Source organism: Lissotriton helveticus, chromosome 7 (assembly GCF_964261635.1).
Source record: "Lissotriton helveticus chromosome 7, aLisHel1.1, whole genome shotgun sequence".
Taxonomy (NCBI): Eukaryota; Metazoa; Chordata; class Amphibia; order Caudata; family Salamandridae; genus Lissotriton; species Lissotriton helveticus.
The window spans coordinates 86,194,048-86,213,761 of NC_136068.1; the positions used below are offsets into that span (position 1 = coordinate 86,194,048).

Consider the following 19,714-nt stretch of genomic DNA (forward strand, 5'->3'; position numbering starts at 1 on the left):
ACTGATGCACCAGTCAGTGTGTGAGAGAAGCTCGTACACATGCTATACCTGGTACGAAAGTGAAGCATGCACCCATGCAATCAATGATGAACCGGTTTGTGTTAGCGAAGCTTGAGCTACTAATGCATGTGATCTACCTCTTCGGTGAGTGGGAAACCTGCATTACTTACTGCTGCTGCACCAGTCAGTGTGTGAGAGAAGCTTGTGCACCTGCTGTCCCTGGTACCCGAGTGTGAGTAAAGCATGCACCGATGCAATAAATGATGTACCTGGTTAAGTTAGCGAAGCTTGCACTACTAATGCAGGTGCACTACCTCTTCTGTGAGTGGGAAGCCTGCATTACTTACTGATGCACCAGTCAGTGTGTGAGAGAAGCTCCTGCACATGCTGTCCCTGGTACGAGAGTAAAGCATGCACAGATGCAATCAATGATGAACCTGTTTGTGTTAGCGAAGTTTGCGCTACTAATGCATGTGATCTACCTCTTCTGTGAGTGGGAATCCTGCATTACTTACTGCTGCTGCACCAGTCAGTGTGTGAGAGAAGTTCGTACACATGCTATACCTGGTACGAGAGTGAAGCATGCACCCATGCAATCAATGATGAACCTGTTTGTGTTAGCGAAGCTTGAGCTACTAATGCATGTGATCTACCTCTTCCGTGAGTGGGAAGCCTGCATTACTTACTGCTGCTTGACCAGGCAGTGTGTGAGAGAAGCTTGTGCACATGCTGTACCTGGTACGAGAGTAAAGCATGCACAGATGCAATCAATGATATACCTGGTTGAGTTAGCGAAGCTTGCACTACTAATGCATGTGTGCCACCTCTTCTGTGAGTGGGAACCCTGCATTACTTACTGCTGCTGCACCAGTCAGTGTGTGAGAGAAGCGTGTACACATGCTGTACCTGGTACCTGAGTGTGAGTAAAGCATGCACCGATGCAATCAATGATGTACCTGGTTGAGTTAGCGAAGCTTGCGCTACTAATGCATGTGTGATACCTCTTCCATGAGTGGGAAGCCTGCATTACTTACTGCTGCTTGACCAGGCAGTGTGTGAGAGAAGCTTGTGCACATGATGTACCTGGTACGCGAGTAAAGCATGCACAGATGCAATCAATGATGAACCTGTTTGTGTTAGCGAAGCTTGCGCTACTAATGCATGTGATCTACGTCTTCTGTGAGTGGGAAGCCTGCATTACTCACTGCTGATACAGCAGCAGGGTGTGAGAGAAGCTTTTACTGATTTTACAAGTGCTGTCCTTGATATACCAGAGTGCGAGCGAAGGATGCACTAATGCAGTCAAGTCAATTCAAAGTAAACTTTAATCGGCCAGGGGCCATCAAAACATACATAAAATAAAAATACACAGGTTAAACATTTTGTCTCGTACAGAATCATAGACAATACCCAATTTTAAAATGACAATTATGAGATACAATATTTATAAGGGTCAAGTCATATAGACTAAATCATGTCTAAAACATAAAAAATAGCCCTTAAAATTCATCTCTCTTCCTGATGTAAAACACTGATTTTATAAAACTTTAAAATGCAAAACAGAATTCAGATGAGCTTAAAGACTGCATGAAAACTGAACCATCCTCCTGCCGCCTAACATTGGCATTGAGCAGCAACTGCACCAAAAACCAGTGTCTTGGATCTTGATACAATGGGCAAAACGAAAATAAATGAACGGTGCTTTGCATCGAGACGGTGTCGCACACAAAATTTGATATATCCTTCTGTCTGGCCCCCGGGAATGGAAAAGCAAATGTAAAGTGCTAAGTGCATGGTCTAAACAAAGTCAACCTGTGACTATATGTAGGGAAAAAGCACCACCGCATATGTAGGGAAAAAGCACCACCACAAGTGAGGCTCTAAACCCTAAATTGTTGAACCTGTGGCATAGTTTACAATTGGTTGTTTGGCCTGAGCAGCAGCCAAACCTTTATTCATACAATGCTCTAAAAACAGTTCTCCAACACATAGTATGTAATTGAAGCTGATCCTTTGGGGGAATTTATAAAAATGGATGAGGCCCAATCTATCAAAGGTGACCTCCAAATACCTTAGCCCTTGTATCTGATCTCCCCCATCTAATGACACAGTCTGAGATGCAATATCTAATCAAACCGGCCACTGTGGATGACCACCTTTTAACCCACAATAATAAAGGAGGAACTCTTACATGACCTTCCAGGTAAGGCATCCAGAGCTCCTCATGGCTCCTCATGGCATATTAAGTCTGCTGTGAAAGCAGCTGTGAAAGTAGTCTACAGAAAAATTTATTTTCTGTGCATTGTAGCATATCCTCCTTATTGTATCCCCAGAGGCCAGCACCATATACCCCCGCTCAGATACTCTTACTCCGGTATAGATTCAGCATTTCTGGATTATTTTTTAGGGAAGTTTACAGACAAATCTAAAAATTGCTTCAATTATACGGTCAAATGTCTGGCATCTAAGTGTTGAAAGCGGGAGCCAGCTCAGTGACTGGTTAAAGAAGATCCCCAGATAATTAAAAAAAATGTACCTTTGATAAGATGGACTCCCCCACAAATGTAGTCAATGTTGTACCTACTCTGTGTTAGCGAAGCTTGTGCTACTAATGCACGTGTGCTACCTGATCTGTGAGTAGGAAACCTGCATTACTTACTGATGCACCAGTCAGTCTGTTATGTTATGTTATTGCATCTTGTGTAGCACGCAGCTGCCCCAGCCAAGGGGCGTCCCGGCACTTCCAACTACGAAGTACTAACACAACACAGCAACCTGCAACCATATCAACCGCCATACCACCGTAGACGAAACTAAAGGAAAGAGAAAGGTTTTAATAGCTTTCCTAAAGGCAAGTAGACAATCTGTGCCGCGAATCTGCTTCAGCAAAGAGTTCCACAGCCTAGCTGCAAGGTAACGAAAAGACCGTCCACCCGCACGGCTGCGCTTAACCCGCGGAGCAACAACCAGATGCTGCCCCACTGAACGCAGCCCGAAGGAGGGAACATATCGAGTAAGCAAATTACTCAACAAGTTGGACCTAGTAAGTTTCACTATCTTAACAGATAGGCACAGTGCCTTAAATTGAATGCGCTTCTCCATAGGAAGTCAATGCAGCCTCCGGATAGTGCCAGCAGCAGAACAGAATCGCAGGAGACCTACCAAGATTGTGGCTGCAGCATTTTGGACACATTGCATACGAAGTATTTCAGCCTTATAGGCCCGAGAAGAAGGGAGCTGGCATAATCCAGGTGAGATAGAATGGTCGCCTGAACAACCAGCTGACGTGTAGCAGGATCAAAAAACTTCCAAAGGGGCTTAAGACCCCGCAGAAGGCCCAAACACGTGCCATCCAGTATCCTGGTGTGATCCTGAAAGCTGAGAGATGAGTCCATCCACACCCCAAGATTTTTAACCACAGTCTTTGGTGTGGGGATATCACCCAGGACAGTTGGCCACCAATGCTCACTCCACAAGCTCGCGTTCTTCCGAACCAACAAAACCTCAGTTTTGTTGGCATTTAGTTGCAGGCAGTTAGTAGCCATCCATGCGGCTACAGCTGTCATTCCATCTCCAAACCTAGAGGCAATCGGAGAAGACCCTTCCGCCAAGGTAACAACCAGCTGCGTGTCGTCCGCATATGAGACCATAGTGAGGTCCCATTGCCTGGCGACAGCTGCCAAAGGAGCCCTGAGGTACCCCCTGGTCGATGGAATGGACCTGGGAGAGAAACGGGGGAACGGACACTCGGAACGATCTTTTGGTCAGAAAAGATCTGAACCATTCCAGAGCCGACCCGATCACCCCAGCTTCCTCTAGCCGCTGTAGCAGGATGCCATGCGAGACCATGTCAAAGGCGGCACTAAGATCTAACAAGATCAGTGCCGCACTTTGACCAGCATAAGGAATGGACTGCAGATGCTCAGTAGTGGCCAGGAGAGCGGTCTCCGTACTGTGACCCGGTCTAAACCTATTCTCAGATGTATCCAAGATGTTGTTGGAGTTCAAGAACTGAATAAGCTCATTGTTGATATGTGCCTCTGCAACCTTAGCCACCCAAGGGAGGAGAGATATGGGTCTAAAATTTTCGGGCTTGGATTAATCCAACCTGGGTTTTTCAAGAATGGGGGACACCCAAGCCTGTTTCCATGGTGCCGGAAGAATTGCAGTCGAAAAGGAGGAATTAACTCTTTGACAGAGCGGCGCCCGAAAAATAGAGATTGACTCCTTGAACTGCGTTGGCCTCAGAGGATCGGCAGGAGAGCCAGTTTTAATGTTACCACTAACCCAGGTGAACTCCTCCTGAGACATACAGGGAATGGCTGCCAAGGTCGGCCGAGACCCAGCGCTCAAAGGCAAAGAGATAGAATGAGTGGAGACTAGGGGAAAAGATTGGTAGATAGCGCGAACCTTTTCCACAAAAAAGTTATCTAAATCATCACACTGCTGTGCGGACGATGTAGCAGACACCATAGCTTTCCTGGTCCTAAGATCTTTGAGAATATTAAAAATGCATTTTGCTGGGTTAGGACTCAACTTAATTTCGCTAGCATAGTATGCAGCACAAACTTTGCAGATGGCTCTATGGTACTGCTTAATTTTAGCGAGATAGCATAACTTTTTCTCGGAACGGTAATCCCTTCTCCACTCCCGTTCTGCTTTCTTGCATGCTTTCCTTAACACAGTCAAAGAGTCATTGTACCATGGGCTGGTAGTAGTGGTTTGCCCCTTAAACCATTTAGCAGGGATAAGGGAGTCAAGACCATGAGTTATCCAGTCACAAAACGAGCCATAATCAGACACAGGGTCAGATAGCGGTCCCGAAGGGTTAGCAGCGAGGAAGTCATGAAACTCCTCCAGCTTCAACTTGTGCCAAGGACGTTTGAAGACCGGCTGTAAGATGTCTGAGTTACGAGGCTCAGTGAGCAGAACAGACATTTCTACCAAAGCATGGTCAGTCCAACCCATAGGTTTAGGCGTATCCACCATAGAAAGCTGAATATTAGAGAATATAGGGTCTAATAAATGCCCAGCTATATGCATAGAACAAGACACTAATTGGTCCAGCTGAAAAGCAGCCAAGTCTGCAGGAAGACTGCAGATTTCACTATCTTGGGTTGAGTCAAAATGCAGATGAAGATCCCCAAAAATACTAAAATTGGCCGTGCCGACGGCGAGCGAACTGACTGCTTCTAAGAGGGCATATTTAAACTTGGCAGCCGGCCGTGGAGGACGATATACCAGGAGTCCTGATAGTGTCAGATGAGGACTCACGGAGATTCTGAAACGGGCACATTCGCAACCTTCAATTAACTCCTTAGTAAACAGACATGAATTGCAGGATTTAAAGATCACTGCAATGCCTCCCCCTCTGGACTCCCTGTTGATCCTGCATATGGAATACCCAGAGGGTAGTGCTAAATTAGGCTCCGCTACCATGTCCTCACTCAACCACGTCTCACACAGAAAAAATAGATCCGGCGCATCCTCTGTAACAAGTTCATAAATTTCCAAATAGTGTTTGGCCAGTGACCTCACATTAAGCTGCAATATGGTCAGCCAGGCCTGGGGCTGACTACCCGATACCCGTGGTAGGGGTGGAGGAGCAGGTATACCATAGCTACAGGCCGGGCAACCCATAGATTCTACCCCTAGGTTAAGTGGAGCTGCCTTACATAAAGTAGTTCCTGAATTAATAGCCAGAAGTTCTTCCCTGCCATATAAGAGCAGTCCGTGCTGCTTCCGACCAGGGGTCCTGGCGAGTGGCGACGTACAGGCGCGGACGGGCGCAGACGAGCTTGCCTTTGGCGCGCCGCCGGCGCGTCCGCTGCGCTCCCGTTCCATAGCCCTCTAAATATAGGAGCACTCAGCAACTAGACCGCCAACCAAGATGGCGTCTAGCAGGGGAAACTGGAAGTGAGGGTTTCCACCAGTCAAGTTCAAGACGCCCTCCACAACAATCAGCCCGAGAGGCTGCGGTGGACCGGGGCGTTTGAAACGGTTAAAAAATGCAGGTAACACAAAATAGTAAAAAAACTAATAAAGAATTGAGACACACTTTAAAAATATATAGCCCTAAGTGTGCACCTGCCCAAGCGGCGTAAGGATGCTAGCAGAAAAGATTAAGAACGTTGCTGGCAGGTTAGGTCACAAACACCACGTGCAAAGCAGTATGTGAGAGAAGCTCGTATACATGCTGTCCCTGGTACCCCGGTGCGAGTGAAGCATGCACCGAAGCAGTCAATGATGTATCTATTATTTGTTAGCGAAGCTTGCGCTACTCATGCATGTGCACTACCTGATCTGTGAGTTGGAACCCTGCATTACATACTGATGCACCAGTCAGTGTGTGAGAGAAAAGCTTGTACACATGCTGTCCCTCGTCCCGTGTCAAGCATGCACCGATGCAGTCAATGATGTACCTATTCTGTGTTAGCGAAGCTTGCGCTACTCATGTATGTGCACTACCTCTTCTGTGAGTGGGAAGCCTGCATTACTTACTGCTGCACCAGTCAGTGTGTGAGAGAAGCCTGTACACACGCTGTCACTGGTATCCGAGTGAAGCATGCACCAATGCAATCAATGATGAACCTATTTATGTTAGCAAAGCTTGTGCTACTGACGCATATGTGCTACCTGATCTTTGAGTAGGAAGCCTGCGTTACTAACTGATGGACCATTCAGTGTGAGAGAAAAGCTTGTACACATGCTGTCCCTCGTCCCGTGTCAAGCATGGACCGATGCAGTCAATGATGTACCTATTCTGTGTTATGGAAGCTTGCACTACTAATGCATGCGTGCTACCTGTTCTGTGAGCAGGAAGCCTGCATTGCCGCTGCCAGGGCTATACTTGGTGTCTTTGCAGGTGAACCGTACGCTGCTGCCTGTGCCAAACAAACTGTGTAGGTGTGATGGATGCTAAAGTTGCTGTTAGTTGATGCCCTGACTCACTGAAGGGAGCATACATTGCAGATACAAGTGTTAAACCTGTTCTGCTGTTGTAAAGAAAGCTTGCACTGCTACTGCCCCCACTGTTAGAAACTGCCATGCATGTGTGCGGTCAAATTTGTGCTATTCCTCTTCTTATTGTTGTTATTAATTTGTTCTTATGTACTACAAAAGCAGCCATATTGCAGGTCTCTCAGTCTTGTGAGATGGCTTGAAGAGAGAGAAAGAGAGAGAAAGAGAGAGAAAGAGAGAGGAAGAGAGAGGAAGAGAGAGGAAGAGAGAGGAAGAGAGAGGAAGAGAGAGGAAGAGAGAGGAAGAGAGAGGAAGAGAGAGGAAGAGAGAGGAAGAGAGAGGAAGAGAGAGGAAGAGAGAGAGAAAGAGAAAGAGAAAGAGAAAGAGAGAGAGAAAGAGAGAGAGAGAGAGAGAGAGAGAGAGAGAGAGAGAGAGAGAGAGAGAGAGAGAGGAAAAGAGAGGAAAAGAGAGGAAGAGAGAGGAAGAGAGAGGAAGAGAGAGGAAGAGAGAGGAAGAGAGAGAGAAAGAGAGAGAGAGAGAGAGAGAGATGCATTGTCGCCTACGAAACTCCTTGTACACTATAAAAGCAAAAACTATAGGTAGCCAACCAACCGGGCAACTGCTAATATCTGAGAGGCTCTTAAAATAATCAATAAAATCAGCCATAGTGTTACAATGTTTGTAAACAAACGGTAGCAAGTGTCTGAGAAAGCCTACCTCTAGAAATCGCTAAAAGGGAAAAACAGCCCAAGACTTCAAATGGCCCTGGAGACAGATATTGGCAACAACAACACAGAGAAAGTACCAGCAAAACTGGATCTGTCAAGAGCAAATGTGAACTGGACAAGCCGGATTGGCCTGGCTTTCAAGGAATGGACTTCCTGTGTAAGGTGAAGCCAGAACCCCTGGTATGCACCTGCGGCTATTGATGGAAATGGTGCTCTGAGAGCACAGAATGTATATCTAATGTCAAGTAAGAGCAGGGGTGTCAAACAGTGGGTACATGTTCCCTTTATCTCCCTCCAAGGAATCAACACAGCTGGACACCTCTAGGTTCTAGACACACAAAGTTAAAAAAGAAACCCAAATAGTTTTATAATATGTTCTATATTTCGTTTTTTTGTTGGTGGTTGTTAGATGTTTTCACAGTGCACACAATACCAGGCAAACTCCAACAGCAGAGAATACATGTAGCATGTGAGAGGTGACTTCATCTTCCAACCAGAAGAGATCCAGAAATGGAAAGAAGTTCCTACTGACGTGTAGAGAGACACAGGATGTGATCTCAGCAAAGATGCCCCATCACAGGAAGCAAGGTCATCCACCATGGTTCTACAAGGAAGTTTGCCATCTTGGGAGGAGTTATGTGGATATGCTTGTAATCCCTTCTTGAGGGTACAAAGGGCTCACCTAATCATTCTGTGGAAACCAGAAGAGATTGAAAACTGGGCCAATGAATGCTCCTCCCAGGGTTGATGAACACTGGGCCAGCTGAAGGGCCTGCTCAATTGACTAGTTTCAGTCCTTAGTGCCAGGTAGTGCTTAATTTGTGCCGGTACCCAAAGCTCTGCTCCAGCAGCAGCGCTATTAAAATTTGGCGATCTAAATAACAATCCTACATAGTCGTGAATTCCCCTCAGACATCTCTGATCCAACACCAGCCACTGCTGCTCCTTTAGCTCACTCCTGCCGGGGTTTCCTGTTCTTCTATTCCTCCTTCTTTGCCGTTGCTGTGTTTTTCCCACTTTTACTCGAAGTCAATATTTGATGAGGAAAGCAAAGTGCTGGTCCCCAAATATGAGTGCAGTTGGGCCTCACTGGCAACAAATAAGCATTGCTACCAGGAGCTACCCTCAAGCCCCCCCCCACCCCCAACTGGCTGAAGGTTAAAGGGTATAGGTCAAGACCACCAGACAGCATCAAGACAGACCCGGACTTTCTGCACATGGCAGGAGGTGCCATGTGCATAATATATTGTGCATGTTTGGTATGTTGTGTTGTGGTGAACATCAAAAATGGTGGACTTTGTTACGGATAGTAGCCGCTTGCCCTAAAATGGTAGTCTTGCAGATTATTCTGGGGTTTATGATTCCACAAAGCTTGATCAAATTAGTGAGATGCAGGAGCTTAATATGACTAGGTGATGGCTTTAGAGTAAGACGATTTAGTGTAGCAACCCATCACAACTTATTCAATGCTGTACCTGAAAGTCTTTATGGGTCATAGGACACAAAATGGAGGCGAACGATAGGTTTAGAGTTGAGTGTCCGTATTATCTAAGGTGATGGATGCTGGTGTAGGTGGTATCACAGTGCCAGAGATGGACAAAAGATAGCATGACTGCCTAGATTACATGAAACCTGAGAGGGGGTGTTTGATTAAAAGATTCTGTAAATTGCCATGTTTATCTTTAATAAACAAGGACTTTGGTCAGTAGTGCACATGGCCAGAGATGTTCAGGGTGGGGGACGAGGAGTAGGCGGTGTGAGGAGTCTTCATAATACCCAATATAAATGGCTCATGATGCCATTAGCTTTCATGTGACCAACATTTGAGACAGTGATCCACACGATGTAACCGAAGAAGGGCTCTTGTTGTCATCACTTCCAATGACGACCGCTTCAGATGGTGAAACTACACCGTGTGACCTGAAGAGCTCTTTGTATGGTGAACTAGGGCATGACTTGAGATAGGGAAGCTTGAGCTTGTAAATCTCATTTTAATGTATGGGATTCTGCAATTCCTGTATAAAATCCCATCTCTAATACATTTATAATTGGTGACTTACGAACACTAAGTAACCTATTATAAGGATATGACATCGAAACTTAGATAATGGCAATGTATGTTTCTATTCAACTAGATTTTTACAAGGGGCGTTTTATGCTTCTGTATGAATTTGTAGCCTCTGGATAGCTCATGTATTTGCTAAAGAGTTTTTAACTGTTTTAATTGTTTGTACTATGCTTTTATGATTGCTATTGCAAATCGAATAAAGAAAATGTGATTGATAGACATCAGAACTCAACTGTAATACACTATAACGGTTCTGACGGCACAATGCCTGCTGCCACAGCCAGCTCTTTAACATGTTTATGTTTCTGCACTTCTTGGGTAATTATAGAAAAGTTAGAATCTTTGCGTGTTTCTACACATCCCGAACTACTGCACCTTTATAAAAAATAAATAGTTTTAAACTGATTCAATGTTTTTGCAGCACATATCTAACAGCTTTTCTGATGTGTTTAATTTTACAATAGATATTCTGTTTTTAGTCTTCATATTTGCAACCATGCTCGTTTTCATATGAAAGAGCTAAAGACCAAGGATTTTGGTGGTTTGAGGGAAAAGTGACAGTGTTGCCATGTAATATAAAGAATAAAGTACCCCCTTTCGTACATAATCAGAATATTGCAAGTCACCTCGGAGTTCCGTTTCTTATAAAGGAATTTAGCCTTTGGCTTCATTCCTCTACATGGTCATGGAACTACTCCGATACAACAGATAGCTAGCGGTCTCTCTCTGCACTCTGAGGACATTGCTTGATTCCAAACTCCATTACGGGTCGTTTTGAATATACTTGAACCACTTGTGGCATCAATATCTGATTAAACTTCGTATTTTGGAGATTACCTAATTTCTACATACATGAGAACGGAAAACTACTTTGGAACGTGGAAACTTTAATATATAATCATATTGGTGAATGCCATGGATTTGCGAAGGCATACCTCTTGCTACTCTAGTTACCTTTGAGTAGCCATAGCCCTGAAGAAGTCTTTTTGGTTACCATACCAAGACGAAACACGTGTTGGCAGCGGCTAATGTATGTTCTCTTGGTGAAGACTGGATTAATTAATGAACTGGAAAATAAAGGAAGACGAAATGAAGACAATCTGACTCATTGGATTTGATTGATGGACTATGATATTGATTCTTTTGCTCAGGATATACCATTTGTTCTGCAACATTCTTATAATGCTCTACCGGGAGTACTTTATCTCATATATAAGCAACCAGGGTGGAAACTTGGGATGGTGATCTGCCATATGAACCAAGGTTTTGGAAACTTGGCACTAAACCTCTAACAGCACAAAGTTTTGAAGTTTGGGAGAGTCAATAACTCTATATCAGGAGACAGCAGAACCTTCGGCTAGTAGGCTTTTCTGTGATATAATATGGGAGAAGCTTAAAATAGGGAGTCTCTATTCTTCCTTACAATTGTAAGCTGAAGAGGTGAACAACAATGTAGACTCAAGTGACAGAAGCTTGCGATTGCCGAGGTTCTATGGCATAGAATTGGAGAAGCTTCTGCTGGAAAACCTCAACTGGATCAAAGATAATAACTTCTTGTGTGGAAATGAGAGGAGCTAAACTTGATAAAGTTAACATCTACAAGATGACAGGTGTTGTAAACTTGAGATAGACAAACTCTTTGTAAACATAGATGGTGGATGCTTGGCATGGTTACTGTCTGCATGTACTCAGGGGGTTGAATTTGGGATTTCTTAATGCACGTCCTTAGTGTGTCCATTTGTCCTTAGATGGTGGAATTGTGGCACGGTTAGTGCCTACATGTCCTGAGCGGCGGCTGAAGCTTGCCATACTTATTGTCCACATGCCCAGAGAGGCTGAAAGTCTGCCACCTCTAGTGTGTAGACACCACACCAAGGGGATGAGGTTATGACTTTTGGCTTCTTGTGTCTTTACGTGGCGGGCATGTTCAAGGCTGAGCTAAGAGCCACATTTCATATCTTCCATCTTCCTTGTGCAGGTAACACTGGAAACACGCTTACACTTCCCTGCAACAGAGACATACATGTTAGAAAAAAATAGTAGTAACAAATCATCATCCAGTTATAGCTCACTTTTAAGGTCCCAGTAAAATTCTGAATTGTGGTACCCCGGTGCACGTGAAAGATCCATAATGAGCAGAACCAGATTTTGTAAATTCAGCTCCAGTGGAAACCATTGGTTCAATGAGTCATCAACAGCCTGCAGTCTCTCATGTCTCTTTCTGGACCTAGCTAAGCATCCTTCCTAAAGGCAGATGCTGACAGAGGTTGCTGCCATCATGCCATTTGTATTGTATTTGTCCTCTGTACATGAAGCCAGTCTGGGTATGCACTGTCCTCACAGAGTTTCTCAGATGGTGGTGGCATCTCTGTCCTACATCTCACAGTCTTTTCTTTCCTACTGATTGTTCACTTTAAGGCACTGTAATCACACAATTAGCCTAATACAGAGACGTTTTAAGGCATGGCCAAAGTGGGCTCTGGCCCAGGGCCCCAACAGTTCAGGGGGCTCCCAGATGGAGCCAGCTCTGTTCTGCAGAGAGTCTTGTCCTGATGACCTTCAATAATTTTTAAGCAGATTGTTTCAAATATCAATTTCCTTTACTTTATTCTTAAAGTGGTGGATGTGTGAGAGTCTATAAAAGACATTTTGCAGAGAAATGTTGTGTTTGTTTCACACAACATCTATAAAAAGGTTTCTTTTAGATCAAAACAGGACCTCACATGTTCATATATCACAGAGATTATTTGCAGTAATATTAGTGAGTTGCTGCTGCACACTATTGAAAACCTAGGTCACTATCCCTAAATATTAGATTGAAAACACATTTAGAATATGGACCAGTGTGCATGTGCACGGTCAGTGCCCTGGCCAAAGATGGCATGAAAGAGTTGAAGCTGGATCATAAATTCAAAACTGTTCCGAACAGGGGCCCCGAAAATACGTTTGTCCCAGGACCCCCAGAATCCATTTGTCTCAGCACCCTCAAAATCCTTACGATGTCCTTGGCCTCATATCAAGTAATTCTTCTCTCCCCCTTTTTATATTATGCTCCATATCTTAATTTGAAATGGATCATCCTCCTGTCAGCCCAAGTGTGTCCCATTAATTTGAGCCGGGGTCAGGCTGGGCCAGAACATCCTTAGTCCATACTCTCCTCCTTGCGGCTCACAGTAAGATGACAAACAAATTCCTGTCTGGCAGGATTGCCAGAATTTATGATCTGAAAATAGTGCAGCTCAACCTGTTTTCCTTGAGAGTGCACATAAGGATTTGTAGAGATTAGGAAAGAAAGAAAGGGCGACTATTCATATTTGGCTGGAAACTCTGCTCAATTTTCCAAGATCTTTTTCGGACCCGGAAGAAGGGCCTGATACTATCATTAGTTGGTTCGCACCAGAAGATCCTATATGACTACATCAAGTGTGAGGAAAGTCCATTTAAATGCTAATTACTCTAACTCATGTTTCTAAGCATTGCAGTGAGTTTCCTTAACTATTGTTGGCCAGTCCTACTGTGCTTCTATAAAAAGGAATTCTACAAAAGTCCTAAACAATGTACAGTAGAACGAATGCTAAACGTCTTGAACTAGCTTGGAGACAACCTTGCAACTCAATGAAGAGGCCAATTCCTTCTTAACATCCCTGATGTTAAGAAGGGATGTTAATAATTGTAATAGTAATAACTGTGTTAAAAACAAAACACTACACTGAGGTGATGTGTTCCTGAGGGACATTCCCTCTTCAGTAAAATTAATTCTTACATGGGTATTGAGGATTAATGGGGTTTCAAGGTTTACATCTCTTAATTGCTATCCAGACTCCTTCCATTATTTCAGAAATTACATCAGAAAACCATTTACCAGCCACCATATGTAATGACATCCCTTTTCACTACAGCCGACAAACTCGCCACTGGCTACAAATCATGACTTCAGCTGTTCATTCACCAACGGACCTGCTTGCACACTATCTAAAGGTCCTAATCACTATTGTACACCCAGAGCCACCACCTTCTCCTAGCAGATTAGCAGGCCGTTTGGTCATTGCATCTTTATGCTCCTCAAACTAGAGGATATGAAAATCCCTATGTCCTAAACCCAAGAATTTCCATTTCTTCAGGTTGGATCAATGGAATGATTAAAACTATGGAAATGCACGGGACTGCCTATTACCTCTGCATCAGAGTGGATCGACATGTTTCACCCTATATAATGGCCCTACATAGGGTCTCCGCTTTCGTCAAGACCCAGATCCCGTATTTTCCTAACTCCTCTCTATAACAGTGTTAATGCATCCATCAGGAGACAACCACACTATACCCATTAGTACAGGTCTATCGGGCAATAGCCGATGAGTAGCGGAATTTTGATGGTCCCCAACTTTAACAAGTGAAGGGCTCCATGGAAGTGTTCATGGGGGAAACCCTTCTACTCACACTTTCGTCAAAGGTGTTTCCTTCTGGATTACCTATGTGTTTGCTGCGGACTCTCGGGCGCTTTATCATTTAAACTACCACATGTATTTTGGTGACTGAAGTTCAATGCTCCCTTTCCATAACTACCTTTTTTTCAGGCCTCATCTTTTCCACTCCTTTTGCAATGGAACAGGACTCTTCAAAATCTTTTGGAAGATGGTCTTGCTACAAACATTACCACTACTCTGTGTCAGGAACTAAAGACCAACTTTCAAGAAGACCTCGGCTAAAAGCACCAGCGACTCCCACAGCCACAGTATGACTCCCTGTGTCCCCTTCTACCATGTAGCATTATACCAGAACTCAACATGTTTAGGGCAATAAAATTGATTTGAAGACATCTGAATTGGCTGTATTAAATTTTGATTTGGCTATTTAATTGGAGTCGCAATTGAAACCTGTTGCTCATCGGTTCCTCTTCTACCTGACTGGACCCAATCTCACAGGCCCTGCCGCGTAAGTAATTTGGCATTACACTATAGTGCTTAGAAGTAACTAAAGGTACTTCCTTACCGTTGCTATAAGACATACGTTTCGTAGCATTTTGCTACTATATATGAAATGCATAATGGAAATTTCCACAAGAGACTTTTGGAGGCTATGATTGGCAGTGAAACTTTCTTAAATTGTATTCTGTCACCTCACATTTCTTTCCTTCTTACTAAATCTGATAAGTTAGTTTTCACTTAGCCCACCCATTCCTATTGCTTGAACTTTTTGAGCTCATTTGGTCACAGGTTCTCCCTCATTTTCCTCCTCCCTCCCCCAAGATTTCCAGGGCACTTACGAGACAGAAGTTGTACTATCGATCTTGATGCTGCGGATCCGTCGAAGTTCTGCCTTGGTCATTCGGCGACGCTGGTGACTGGCATCTCGTACAATGTCTAAAAAGATGTCCTCTGTCAGCAAGGGTTCCATGACCATGTGGGAGAGATTTAGCATCCCGGAGTCTGACAGGAACTCATTGGGACTTAGAAGCCAGGGAGTTACTGGATCCTCCACTTCTCCAGCCTCTGTGGTGTCTAAGTCATCTTGAAAGTCTTGACTGTCTGATCTCTCAAATTTAAATGCTGCACCATTGGGTGTGGGATCTTCTTCATCCGCTGAGACCAAATCATCCTCTACTTGAAGAAGCTCACTTGTCTGTATTGAGTCACTAGGGTTGGAAAGGTCCTCGGTCAACTCTATTTCAACAGTTCTGGGGTGTCCATTCTGCTCCCCTTCCTGCTCCTGCAGGGAGAGTCTGGAGAGGTCTTTCTCCCTGGGAATTACTTTGTCCCGCCCATCCTGGTTGAACTCTACTCTGGGACTGCCAGACTCTACCTCCAGTTCTTCTGCATCGGACAGATCCGACTGACTGTCACTGTAGAGTTCAACAGAGTCCGTCAATGAGTGGCGCCAATTGGTCTCACGGTGCTTGGCACGCCGAAGGGTCTCCATCACCAGGCTTGGTCCCCGCATGGCTCTGGTGAGTGGCCGAGCTGTGAAGCTGGAGTCGGAACTCTCCTCTTCTGGATCAGACTGGCGGTAGGCCTCTGGCGCCTTCAGGAAGGGTCTGGGTGTGGAAAGAGTATACTTTGGGAGCGGCCGTAACCTGGTCACATGAACCTTTAATGATGTCTTGGGCAAAGTAGACTGCTCTATGTGGGAAAGCAGCGGCATGCTTCTCCGTAATTCCCGATTGGGTTTTGGAGACTTCCCACTAGATGCCGTACTGGTCTCAATGAGATCAAATGGTTCAGAGAGATGCCGGTGTCTCAGGTCTGAAGTGGATACAGTCATCCTTTGGTCCTCGCTAGGCAGTGACTGATGCCTTTTCTGCTCTCTGAGGACAACGTCAGTGGATGTGTTAACCTCCATATCATCTGGCCGCAAGGATCCCATGGGCGGGGGAAGTGTCCCATAACCAGGGTCTGAGACCTCAGAGTGCTCGTCCGCACTGCTGCTAGCGTCCGCTGTCCTCGATGAGCTGGTCCCACCAGTTTTCACTCGACTTTTCATGGTCTGGTCATCCTCTGTGATTATCAGGCGTGGAATGGCAATTGGAAACTCAGACTGACTGCAGAGGGAAGGTGTATAACAGAAGAGAAATAAGTTCAGGCTCAAGAGAGGACGTCCAATTATTACACTCACTCACACAACAGCCATGCAAACCATAACTCACTCAACAAATGCAATGCCCACTCACACGACAGCCCACTGGCATCATGCAAAATGGTGGAGCCCCACTGCAAAATGTGAGGAGTGGCCCCTCAGTCTTACATCTGAAAGATATTTACTGGCTTTGAGCAGAATGGGGGACCTCTGAAGGATAGTGGGCCCCCTAAATGGGTTGGGGAGGCTCCCAGCGCTGCAGAGGACCTGCAAAAGTCATGAAAAACCGTAAAGCTCACAACAAATTCAATGCTCATGACCTCGCCTTCGATGTGATAGATGCAATTACAAAGCATATATTAAAAAACCATCGCTGGTCATGCCCTGAACCCAATGCAATGCGGGGGTTGGTCACAGGGCCTGGTCATTAGCGGTTCCCTGTACTCAGCCCACACACCGCCCGCAAACAGGAGCCATAGGAGATAGCTGCAGGGCCCGGCCAATGGGCAAGCTCTGTACCCACTGCGCCTGCGCATCATGGCCTTTTCCTGACAAAGGGGGTTTGGTCTCTTATTTGTTTTAATTAATTTAGTTTTTAATTAATATTTAAATTTTTACAGGTTTACAGACCCCGCCACGAGTTCTCAAAGTGTTTCACTTCTCAGTTGCGGAACTAAGAACACTGCGGGAGGTCCATGAAGGGTCTGAGATCGATTATCATGGGTTTGCGAACCTCAGGGCCTTTCTAGGGTCCCCAAAACTTATGATGGGGCCCACAAAACTCATAGTAAAATCTATATTTATTTAGTTTTGTCTGGGTGGAATCCCCTTGCCCTCTTTCTTCCCCCCCACCTGAGCTCTAAGGGGCTGCGGGGGGTCAGGGATGCTGTCCCTATTCCCTTAAGACTTTTGTATATTAGTTTCCCCAGGGCAGAGGGACCAACCCGCATGTCCTGTAATGGCCGCTACAACATAATTTTCTGATTTGCTGCCAGCCAATCAGATACTTTGGCTCCATTGATCGTTTGGTCCACAGAGCCGAAATGCATGATGAGAAAAATGCATGATCATCCAATCAGATTAAATGTTTTTGTAATTTAGTTAGCAGATGGTCTGTGAACCCGGATTCACGGACCAACGGCAGAATAATGGTCCAGATATGATATCGCTATTTTTTGAACCCTTTCAATCCCACCATAAAACATTTTGTAAACTTTAATTTCCTAAAAAGTCCCCATTAAATGCATTTACACCAAATGAGGCAAAGGCACTTCCTTGAGTAAAGTTCTACTTTCACACCACGTTTGGTGTCATCTCATTCAGCTGTGTTTGTTCTGTACACAACTACAAAGAATCAAAATGGGAAAAGCCATTTTTTTGACCCCTTACATCGTGATAAATTTGCATGAAACTGAACACGCTGAACCCAAATCGGTTGGCCTTTTTTATTTCAACTCTCGTGGAGATTCGAAAAGTGCCAAAGTTTTTAACAAAAATTTCTTTTAAAATGGAAACGGAACGAACAATGACTAAAAAGTCACTATCGCCCACTGTCTAACTTATAATATATACATATCTATATTCTACATATACGACACATAAGACCAGAGTCTTATATTTTGTGCTCATTCGATAAAGCTTAGATAACAATTAATCTCACCACATTTTACTCAGTTCACTGATTTAAGAACTACAATATCTTAATCCACCAACACACTCAACCCAGCGCCCCAATTCTTTACTACAGTTTCATCCTTCCAAGCCCTTTAACAAATTTGGAATTGCACGTTCCCTACACTCACTGAAGCTAACTTTTAGTCACTGCAGAACATATTGCATAGTAAACCCCAGCCGGACCTAACCCACTCCAGCTGCTGATGTATGGTTTCATTTAGACTTCAGTGGTAACAGGACTTCCTTTGAAAACCGACTGATGTGCGGTTCACCCAGAAGCACAGTCTTTTCAATGACTCACCACAGCTGGCTCCACCGATGGAAATACCCTGCCAACTCACATGGTGATGAAAGTAGCATCCCCTATAGGGCAGGCCTTCGAGGCCATGTCATCCCTTTTCCTCTGATTCACAACTGGGAAGAAAAAAAAACCCTAAAAATATACCCAGGTGTAGGAGAAATTCCCCAGTTTGTCAGGAACATTAAGCTTTGCTATCCAAAAATAAATATAGAGGGGCTCTTAGGAAAAAATAAAATGCTGCCCACATACCCTACCAGTTGGTGGGTACAAAGCGCTTGGCTGCCACAGACACATGGCAGCGCGCACAAGAGCCAAAATATGAATGAAGTTCGCAATAACTGAATCACTCACTGAACTCAGTCCGACAGACTTTGTACTCCGGTGATAGGAAGCACCTAAACTACAGTTCCCTATACTTCCCCACTGAATATAGGGCAACCTCCTTTATGGGAAGGGAACACCAGCTCTATGGTGACCTTTGACAGTCAATTTTAAAGGAAGCATTTTATGTACAAAGCTGCCTATGTAAATTATGAACAGTTTTGGCAGGGTTTTGAGGGGTTGTGCCTAGCTTAAAGAGGGAATGTACTTTGAAACTACCTCCTGGCATCTTGCGCCGTGTCATCGCTCCACCGGGAGAGGCTACTGTTGTCCAAGGTCGCAAGGTCGTTCTGAAAGTCACTGGATAGGAAGAGGGTCCGGCGCTCCTGCTCCTGGCGACGAATCTCTTCAGCTTTCAGTGCCTTGAGGGACTCCTGAGAAAGGAGAGAAGGACAGCAAGATGAGTGTAAACTGGAAATTTCATGGTGGTGGTGGAAACCCAGCGTGGGCTACCATATGGGGCTACTGGTGATGAGGGAGCTTATAGGGGGTCATGCGCAATAAAGCCAATACACAGTCACGAGTGTCTAAGCCACTATTGGAGACCAAAATCAAAAGAGCCAATGCGGATGGAGCCCTTCTGAGATGTGTCACAGATGAAGATGTCAGAGCCCATCACAAGCAGCAGGTACTTGAGCCCATAGTCGGTCATCAATGACCGAGCTCCCTGTGTACCAAAGGTGATAAAGCCCATTGGCGACCATGGCAATAGAATTTGATGAAGTAGAAGTGAATAATGGGGCAGCAAAAGGCACTCTTGAATGGCATCCAACCCCTGATGAAAGTGTGACTACAGGGGGATGCTCCCGCTTGCACTCCAGGTTGAGCAATTTTATCGATAAAACTTGAAAACAGAAAGTAACAAGCAAGGTCATTGTATATAGATTAGAAATACTTTTTTGTCAAACACACATATCTCCTTGTACATTTGGAGTTTGACCAGACAAAGGGATTTGCTCAAAATGGGATTGCTAGTCCTGAGGAAGGCCAAATAACCCTTTATGGGTGTCAGTAGAGGCCGAAACATGTCAG

General features: G+C 44.8%; 1 protein-coding gene across 3 annotated transcripts in view; it reads right to left on the minus strand.

The window, feature by feature from the left end:
* Nucleotides 1–8,048: 8,048 nt before the first annotated feature.
* The window catches only part of LOC144768144 (pleckstrin homology domain-containing family G member 6-like), a 191,000-nt gene continuing 179,334 nt past the window's right edge, over nt 8,049–19,714 (minus strand). For 2 of the 3 annotated variants that reach the window (XM_078651579.1, XM_078651580.1), the window contains exons 14-16: nt 18,902–19,056; nt 15,020–16,291; nt 8,049–11,762 (exon numbers count right to left, since the gene is read on the minus strand). In XM_078651579.1, the coding sequence (XP_078507705.1) occupies nt 11,753–11,762; nt 15,020–16,291; nt 18,902–19,056 (1,437 nt within the window). In that variant the 3' untranslated portion in view covers nt 8,049–11,752. The remainder of the gene's footprint in view (nt 11,763–15,019; nt 16,292–18,901; nt 19,057–19,714) is intronic. The other variant, XR_013598486.1, reaches the window with a different exon arrangement.